The sequence below is a fragment of the Brassica oleracea genome, chromosome C4 (genome assembly GCF_000695525.1).
Source record: "Brassica oleracea var. oleracea cultivar TO1000 chromosome C4, BOL, whole genome shotgun sequence".
NCBI classification, from domain to species: domain Eukaryota; kingdom Viridiplantae; phylum Streptophyta; class Magnoliopsida; order Brassicales; family Brassicaceae; genus Brassica; species Brassica oleracea.
In genome coordinates, this window is record NC_027751.1 from 17,243,075 (window position 1) to 17,253,677 (window position 10,603).

The 10,603-nt window shown below is 32.4% G+C and overlaps 1 protein-coding gene across 1 annotated transcript; it reads right to left on the reverse strand.

The window, feature by feature from the left end:
- Positions 1-4,543: 4,543 nt before the first annotated feature.
- On the reverse strand, positions 4,544-5,287 carry LOC106338276. The gene has a single exon (XM_013777292.1). The coding sequence runs from the start codon at positions 5,285-5,287 to the stop codon at positions 4,544-4,546; it is 744 nt and encodes a 247-aa protein (XP_013632746.1).
- Between the last annotated feature and the right edge of the window lie 5,316 nt (positions 5,288-10,603).

Sequence of the window (10,603 nt, forward strand, 5' to 3'; positions counted from 1 at the left end):
TTACATTTTTTTTTTTTCCATGTAGGATTTTATTTATTATATAATTAAACCTTACAAACCTATTACAAGAGGCATTCAAGCCCAGACTAAAAACCTAATATGGCAACAACATTATAAGGCCCAACAACGGCCCATAAACCAAACCCCCCACACTAAAGCGGAACGCATCACTTCTTCCACGTGTTCAAATCACGGTAAACGAGATCCACGTGTTTGAAGACCAAACCCCTCGTCTTCACCGACATGCAGATCGTCGCCGACACAGGGAACCACCGGCTCAGCCGGGACCAAACCTCACGATCTTCACGGTGTGCACCATCTTAGCCATATCACCAAACTTCGGAGAGCTTCCATCAACCTATGTTGAGATCTCGTCCAAGCCAAACACCGAAGACCCATCACATGCAACGGAATCACCACCGGCGGAGAGCTTACATCGACCGTTGTCGAGATCTCATCCGCCACCTTAACTCCAGAAAAACCGAAGCTTTCCACCAAACGGAAAACTTTTAGAAAATCGATTGCTTCCTAAAACTAGATACACATAGCCGCCATCTTCACCAAAGGAGAGTGAAACGCGGAGATAAGCCGACCGTCCTTTGCCGGAGAAGAAGGCAAGGACGTCGGAGACAAAAAACCAGCCGACAACACCGGAAGATATGGTGCGTCGCCGGAGTCAGAAGCCGACTGAATTACCGAGAGGACAAGTGATTCTCCGGAGTCAAAAGCCAGTCATAAGATGCTGAAGGAGACACCTATACTGGAACCATTCCCGAACGGCGGGAGTCACCTCACCGGAAGAAAGATCCGGTGAACATCGATGCTTTCTCAATCATCCATCTCTGTAAAAGGTCTCGAAGAGAGAACAGAGAGGAGAGAGAAAGCCCGCCTTTTCTGACATACGTCTACCGTTACTTTATTACATAGTGGCTAGTACTGTTTCTGCTTGTAAAGTGATTTAACTACAATTAAATTACTTCAAAAATAAATTAAACTAGACCTTAACTTGTGCCAATGCTTTTTTATAATTTTTAAAATAATATTTATTTGTATAAGTGATAATATAAATTTTTATAATTTACCCATATAAAAATAATGAAAAATAGCTTCAGATAGCCTTATATCAACTTTTTCTTATCCAAAATCACAAAAATGATTCATTTAATATTAATATTTATCATTCTACCTTATATTTTTTTTTCTAAGTACACTATAAAAATTTTTTTTAGGAACCACGACGGCTCCGCGTTTCTCATCTCCGCCATCATTATCTTCGGCATTGCTCATCTCCGGCGTCGCTAATCTCTCTTGTCAATATCTCTACTGTCATCATCTGCGTACGTCTCCCTCAGCTCCAATCGTTGCGCCGTTAAAGCTTTTGACGTTGTCGTATCAAAGGTATTTCGTAGGCGCTCCAAGACTGATTACGCCATGATGTCATCTCCAAGGTCTTTTCAATTATTTGCCGCTGCTAAATCTAAATATGTGATTTCTCTCTTCTCAAATCACTCATATGTGGGGTTTTTTCTCACTAATATTGTAATATGTCTAAATTGATTGTAGAAAATATCATATTGTTGCTTGCATTGTATAGAATCTCAATGGTCAAAACTCAGAAATTCTCGATCATGGACTCATTTACGATGTTTAATGAGCAGAATTGGGTATTATTTCATCTTGACACTATCATTCCATCTCTGTTTTTCTGGAATAATTAAATAAATATATGATTCAGTCATTGTTAATTTTTTTTTATGGCTACTTCATCTTGAGACTATATTGGATCCTCAATCACATATAAGGATTGGTGCCTAAGCTGTGTAAAATTTGTTGCGGGGCTTGATGCTTAAAAAGCAATCGTCTAATTCGGTTTAAGTGTTTATGGTTCACACTCCACACTGTAGGACTCTTAAAATATTTAAAATGTTTTTTTGCATTTTATTTGTCTAATGAAGATACTGATAACATGTATTGTTTGCTTGGTTTTTAACAGTTTTTCAATCACGCCATGAGAAAGCTTACTTCTTCATTAAGGTGTAAATCAATATACTTTCAAGTTTTATTTGGGCTTTTGTCATCCTCTTCATTGAACATGACTTTATTTCGTGATTAAAGCTCAATAGGACCAGTTATTTTCTAGTAGTCCTTTGGGTTTTATGTGGACAGAGCTAATGTATATGCTGAGAAGAAAGAAGATATAATGATGATGACTGCTGATATTTACTTGGTTAAATGCGGCTCTTATGTTGGATGGAAATATGTAAGAAGAAAACATTTAGTGCTCCTGTTTTTTTTTTTTTTGGCTTTTGCCTTTGCTTATCTAAATGTTTCTTGGCTTCAACCTTTTGTTTGTAAATAAGGAGTTTGCTGTTGAGAAGAACCAACAGTACAAGGAAGGAAAATCAATTCTTGGAAGGTAAGTAACTTACTAATCCCAATCCCTGGTTTTATCTTGTTTTGTTTTAACAGAGTGTTTTCTGAGTTGAGATTTGAATGTGTTTCATATTCTTGACATGTACAAGATTTGGTGCACAAATGGGAACATTTATTGGATAGCTAATGACATTTGTTTGTAGTCAATGACTTGTGTTTGTTTATAGCTAATTACATTTGTTCGTTTGTAGATCAATGTTCTCTACTTGTAGAAAATGAAATCTATTTAGTGACTTTTATATCCAGTGAATTTGTTCATAGAGATTGACTGTAGCCAATTAACTCTGTTTGTTTGTAGATTAATGTTTTCTGTTTAATATGTGTTCTCTGTTTTGTAGACAATGAAATATATTTAGTGACCTCAATAGCATTGAATTTTCTTATAGATTTTAATTATGTTGTTTTGCTTTACTTGTTTTGGAAGATTTAGTTCTAATTTAAGATAACCGTCCGGAACAAGGATTGCCTTACATTCCCTTGCACGTTTTTTGAACTGTTTTGTAAAATTTATTTCAAATTCAGGATAGCCATTCAGAACAAAGGTTTCCTTAAGATTGTCTTACACGTTTTTGTAAATTGTTTTGGAACTTCTGATAAATTTCCTGAAAATGCTTCAAGGCATGCTGAAACATCTGATACTCTCAAAACTTCATTGATATTTGTACACTAATTGATATAGTTTTTATGCATCGTTTAAACTTTGCTAGATAGAAATACACTAATATATTATTTCTGGAAGCTCATCCAAAAATTTACCAATGCCTTCCAACGTCTATAACATTTTTTTATGTATTTTGGTTTTGTGAAGCCATCCATAATATGTAAAATGCTTTCTTGTTACATTCAGAAATCTGAAAATTTTCAAAGAGCAATATAAATCTCCAACAACCTTGGTTTAGTGGCCGCACACAATGATGCCAGTTCCTATACTTTTCGGGTTCGACCGGTGGGAGATGTAAATTGTTTTCGTATCTTTTTTTCTTCTCAAAATTCTACATCAAAATTTGAAATTTTTAGTTTTTGACCTCATTCATTTTTTTTTCAGTTTAAACGTTTCTAAATAAAAAAAAATAATATATTATTTCTGGAAGTCCATCCAAAAATTGTTAAATGTTTTCCAACTTTATAAAATATAACTAGGATGAGACCCATGCTTTGCGTAGGGTGAGACATGCATAAAAATTATATATTCAAGCTTCAATTTATTAAATCGTAGATAGTTTGCAAACGTATTTCTTGTACTAAAATGAAAATCCTCGCTATCAAAATCAGATAATTGGTCCTATTTTTGCATCCTAAATATAATACGAAAAATTCCGTAGATAGTTGGTCTGGTTTTTGCATCTTAAAATATAAATTTTCCATATTTACCTCATACCGAATTTTTATCAAGGCAATTATATTGGATTTTTATGCATACAGTATTAAGTTAATAACATTTAATTCTTTCTTTTAATAAGGAAGCTATAACTTATACATAATTGTCTCCATGCCCAACGATATGATATCTAGTTTGGTTTATTAAAATTTCTTATCATATACTTTTATGTTTAGGTTAATATAAGTTTCCTAGTGAATTGATTTTGTACTTACAAATTATTAAATTGATTCTTATGCTGACACGTAAGATAAAATGACATCCTAATTTTTGAGACACCTAAGCAAGCCTCTTTTCTAATTAATAAAATCTCAAGGTTAAAAATTGTTAAATATTTTTTTAATTAATATATAAGGGATAATTTTTTTAAGATTTTTTTTTTGAGAATTTAAAACTTCCACCATTATACTTATTCCAGTTTTCATCATTTTCAAAGTTTCTATAAGTTACAATTATATTCAAATCTATAGTAAAACTTATATTTTTTAATTTTATTTTGTGTTCTAATTAATTTCTAGTAGAGATAGTTTGGTTTCTCATTTCATGTATTCTTTAATATTTTAATACAGTGGAAGATAATTCAAGTCTTTCTCTTTTTTTTTTTTGGTGAAATTTCAAATTTATTGATCACTCAAGGCATTTACAAATAAATAAAAGTTAAAGAATTGCTATAAACTTGCTAGGCCCTATTTAGCAGAAAGAAGAACGAGAAACAAACAACTCTAAAAGCCTCTAATCTCCCTTCATCTCAAACCATCTGCACATAAGGCTACCCAGCTTATGGTCGCTTCTGTATTTAAGCGAAGAGATCCTGTTTCTGATTGATTTGTCCGTAAGCTTGATCATATGTTCCACCGGCTGAGATCCTTTCTGATGTCTTCTTGCATTGCGCTCTCTCCATATGTGATAGATTAGCGTTTGGAACAGCAGACAAATAAGTACTCGATCCACTCGAGTGAAACTCCCATTTTTAATCAACGAAAGATTATCATTCCAATATGGGTTAATGGACGAGCCAATTAACTTGCTTGCAAGCCTATCCCACACTGTGTAGGAGTAGGGACAAGCAAAGAACAAGTGATCTCGCGTCTCATATTTCTCCCCACAAAGAACACAGTCCTGGTGAATGCCCCATGTCCGCATTCTATCACCAGTAGCAAGCCTGTTCTTAACCGCCAGCCACGTTATGAACGCAAACCTAGGAACCCCCTGAGCGATCCAAACACTGCTGCTCCAGCCAACTTTCTCATGCTTATCCCGTATTTGGTTCCAAGTTTCATTAGCTAAGAAATGATCACGATATTTGCCTCCCGAGTGTCTCCATAGAATCAAATCGTCCCCACCATCAGGACTTGGAACTGGTTCGTTCTGAATCTTGTCATGCAGCTCGTGAAAGTACCTACTCCTCTGCCCCCGTACACTCCACTCCAGTCCCGAGACAGCTTCGCAAACTCGCGCCTTTCGTTTAACACCCATATAGTGAGTGCCGACCGCTCCAGTGATATCAATAAGCTTCCCAACATGCAACCAATCATCAAACCAAAAGAAAGCCTTCCTGCCATTACCAATCTCAAAAAAAAAAAAACTGATAAGCCAAAGGCCGCATCTTTAGTAATTTTCTCCATATCCAGGACCCCGCCGCATCATCTCTGACATCCCAGAATGACCCTTCCTTCATAAGATAATGTTGGATCAAAGAAACCCACAGAGATTGTTGCATGGTAAAAAGCCTCCATATGAGATTAAGCGCAAAAACTTTTGTAGAGTCTCTTAAACGCCTCAACCCAAGACCTCCAATTCAAGTCTTTCACTTTCTAACCCAAAAACTTTTGTAGAGTCTCTTAGCACTTTTTATTGAATTTATATAACTATGTTCCAAATAGTTTATTCATAGGTATAAAATTAATTATGATGTTACTCTTAATAAAATTATTAAATATGATTGAAACCGGTTAGACCACAATAAATTTTGAATCAAAATCTTTTTCCGGTTCAGTATCCGGTCCAGTTATTTATCAAAATCAAAACTATCTATCTAGACTTTACTTAATGGAACAGCCCCCATACCAAATATAATGGACTCACAACATTTTGACATTAACGTCATATCCTAAGTTCGTTCTAATTATTCAAAATAATGTTACATACAATAATATTGTATAAATAATATAGGGGTTTTTGCAAATATGATTCAAAACTTGAAGTCAAACACAAAACTAACACATGTTTTTTTTTGGAACTTTGACGTGCCTCTTTCATCTCCAAAGTTCAGATTATTCACGAAAATGCCATCATTTATTTTTTCCTTTTTTTTTCGAAAATGCATATTTTACTCTATCACCCTCATCTTCCTCAAGTATTCACAATATTGTCATTGCCATCAATACACCAACTACCATGAACAACCAATTTGAAGCTCTAAATGCACTTAAAATCGATTTATACTCTTTCTTTCTCAATTCTTATGAACTAAAAACAACATCTTTTTCACTTTTTCTCCATCTTAATCCAAAAAAAACCAAAATTTTGATTCTAAAAATTTTATGGTTCATAGAGCCATTGAAGCTTAGATTCTTGGTGGGTCACTTTTGTTTGAGATTCTGGGTGCTTGGAAAATACTTATGTGTGCTAAACAAGTTATCTCACTGGTTGAAACTATGAAATTGAGATTTTTTCCTAATATGTTAGTCCAGACGACTTACAGGTAAGTCTTCTGGCTGTAGACGACTGACTTGGAAGTCGTATGGTAAATGCAGAGGTTAGTTTTGCAATTGACTTTTAATTTATTTTTTCTCGACGACTTATAGGGTAGTCGTCCACCTTTGTTTGATAAAAAAAAAATCGAGACGACTTACATGTAAGTCGTCTAGGAAAAACGGGTTAGTTTTGCATTTGACCGGAATGTGACAAAAATTTGACTTTTCCTAGACGACTTACAAGTTAGTCGTCCACTAGAAAATTAAAAAAAATAATATTTTTTTCTATACGACTCAGGTTAGGTTTGCAATTGAAATATTAAACAAAATGATTTTTTTTTCTAGACGACTTACACAGAAGCCGTCCGTCCGACGACTTATATGTAAGTCGTCCAGGATTTTATTCCGAGATTCTGGTCAAACTTTTCTTATCTTGGACGACTTACAGGTTAGTCGACTAGGAAAAAAAACTCGAGACGACGTGTAAGTCGTCTAGAAAAAAAATTTATTTAATAATTAAATTGCAAAACTAACCTGAGACAACTTACAAGTTAGTCGTCTAGAAAAAACAAAATATTATTTTTTTAATTTTCTACTGGACGACTAACTTGTAAATCGTTCAGGAAAAGTCAAATTTCTTACACATTCCGGTCAAATGCAAAACAAACCCGTTTTTCCTAAGTCGTCTCGATTTTTTTTTATCAACGAAAGGTGGACGACTAACCTGTAAGTCGTCTAGGTAAAAAATCAATTGCAAAACTAACCTAAATGGATGACTTCCAGACGACCTCCGTGGAAGTCGTCTGCGTCAATGTTTAATAAACTTTCATTTTCTTTAAACCTATAAAGACTTTTTAATATTTTTTTGTTAATTCATGTATATTAGTCAATATTAGGGCTACTGAATGAAATTTATAACTTAATTGGTGATATTTATGAGGTTACCAACATTCACGTTAATTAAAGTTTCTAACTGATCCGATGAAGTCTTCTACGCTAGTTTTTAAGTCTTCTATGCTAGTTTTTGAATAAGCTACCAACATTCTTGTTTATTAAGATGAGAAGAAGGCCATTGGAGTTTATTATTGCATATGGGAGATCCAAAGATAAGAAAAAGGCTATTGAAGTATATTATTTCATTGATTTGTAAATGTGTAAACATATATTACATCTAGGGAAACATTATTACTGATTTTACAAAAAAATCACATCTAAAAGAGTAGACATGCAAATCACAAAACAGACCACAAACAAAAATATTATAGATCATTCCTCTACAAAGATAATCTTGGAATCCACTTGATATGGAAGAAGACTTCGTCAGAAGACCTGGAAGACTTCCTGGAAGACTTCCTGGAAGTTGTCTAGCGCATTATATTTTAGACGACTAATAGGTAAATCGTCCCAGAAGTCTTCCAGATCTGAAAAACCTACACATCAAATCCAGATCTGAAAAACCTGCATATCAAAAAAACGTTCAAATGACTTAAAAACAGAGAAAATGAGTGGAAGATAGATAAATATACCTTTATAGAACACACAAAAAATACATATTTAAAATTAATAGATCTATCTTTAAATGAGTGGAAGATGAGAACCATCTGATTAAAAACCTGCAAAAAAAAAAGATAGATTAGTTAGAAGGACATGAGACAAAACTGAAAAATTCATATAAAGTTTGGTGTTTTCAAGTTAAAGAGATTAGAGTGGGTTTGAAGAGTTTTAGTTTGGGAAAAAAATAATAACCTTATACAACAGAAAGTTACCAAATGAAAAAAAATCAGACATAAAAACTTACCAAAACACTCAGATCTGTTATGAAAGGGAGAGACATGAGAAAAGACTCCGTCAGACGACTTCATGGAACTCGTCTGGAAGACTTCCTGGAAGTCTTCTAGCGCATTATATTTTAGACGACTAACAAGTAAGTCGTCACAGACGACTTCCAGATCTGAAGAACCTGCATATCCAAAAACGTTGAAATGATTTTAAAATAGAGAAAATTAGTGGAAGATTAGATAAATCTACTTTTATAGAACACACAAAAATACATATATAAATTGATAGATCCACCTTTAAATGAGTGGAAGATGAGAGTCATGTGATGAGAATCCTGCAAAAACAAGATAAATTAGTGAGAAAGACATTAGACAAAAACAATAAATTGATATAAAGCTTAGTGTTTATAAGTTCAAAGAGATTAGAGAGAAGTTGAAGAGTTTTAGAATGATGAACATTACATTTTTGTTGCAGCCATTTGAGAGAAGAAGAGAGACTGTGTAAATTTTTCTTTATATAGGGAGACAAAAAATCTTAGTGTCTCCCTATATAAAGCTTAGTGTTTATAAGTTCAAGAGATTATAGAGAAGTTGAAGAGTTTTAGAATGATAAACATTACATTTTTGTTGCAGCCATTTGAGAGAAGAAGAGAGACTGTGTAAATTTTTCTTTATATAGGGAGACAAAAAATCCAATTAGGTTAAATATTTTTGATTCAGACGACTTCCTATAGACTTTAATACTTTTAGCGGGAAATTCAAATATTTTAGCGGGAAACTCAAATATAAGACTTCCTAGACGACTTACATGTAAGTCGTCTGGTTTAAATTATTCACCAGACGAGTTACAAGTTATTAGTCTAGACCCTAAACATAACCCCTAAACTTAATTAACTAACTAAACACTTCATAAAATCAAATTAAACTTCAAAAGTGTTTACTATACACAAAAATAAACACTTATAGGTAAAATTTTAATTTTTAAAAAAACTTTATTTCCAAAATCTAACCCTAAGAATACATATAATACTACAACATATGTTGTCAAACCATAAAACCAAAGAATATCACGATTAACTACTTTCACTCATCTATGCTGAAAACTATTCAATTTTGTTATATCTTAATTTACATTACTTAAAACTGTTTATAATTACATGATTTTAATTTTTCAATTGTGAAAATATTTTTTTAAAAATTTATAAATTATTTTAAGATCAACTACACCAGACGACTTACTTGTAAGTTGTCTAGACGACTTGCAGCATCTCAGACGACTCGGACGACTTACTAGGGCTATATTCGTAAAAAAGGGTTTTGTTTTTTTCGTTTGGTAACAAGGGACTGACTATAATTTCACAAGGCTTTTAGGTTATTTTTGCCTTTGATTAAAGTTTGAGTATACTTTTACAATCAAAGCCAAGTTTTGAATATTTGGTATATATATAACATTTAATTGAAGATTTGGTGTGATTATGACAAAGATATGGTTTGCATATCACGAAATATGATGTTTAATAAATTACCATATTTGGTCTCTTTATATTTTACGAATATTGGCATTTTAATTGTATGCTTCTCAACTTTATCAAAACGTACACATACTCATACACACACAATTTAACACATATTCCATATAATAATCAATGTAAAACTTCCATGATAATTAATATCAGTTTAATCACGATATACAGTATAACATTTTTAAATTAATACTCTATAAATTAATATACACTAAAAATCTCTATAAAATAATATAATTTTATAGTTTCAAATTGAGTTTTTGGTTCAATTAGTATATCGATAAATTAATATCTCTATAAATTAATAAAAAAATTATAGTTTTAGTGTACTCCCAACATATTTAATTTATAGAGGTTTCACTGTAGATAAATACACAAACGCTAGTAAATAACTAAATATCAGTTTAATAAAAATACAGCTAAATATACAAATGCTATTAATTTTTAAAAAATAATATAAAAATGGTATATATACTACATTAATATATATATTCAATCCGTTTGTAGTAAAAAAAAACATATTCAATAATACAAATATTATTTACGTACTTACTATATATACGTTTGCATTAAAATATAGTACATAGTGTTGTGTTAACTAATAAACTATATGCATAGTGTCGTTAGATTTATTTGAATTTATGATAATTGTATATAACTTTACACACACAAAATTGAGTTATTATTGGGTTCACCCCCTAGAGTGAACCTCTAGATTCACTAACCAATAGAATTTCATTATTTCAAATTATATATCTTTTAAAAAAAGAAACAAAATATTGTCAAGTTAGATTA

What these genes read in the sequence shown, in the direction of transcription:
- LOC106338276 (XM_013777292.1), bottom strand. Translation starts at nt 5,287, where the DNA reads ATGGGTGTTAAACGAAAGGCGCGAGTTTGCGAAGCTGTCTCGGGACTG.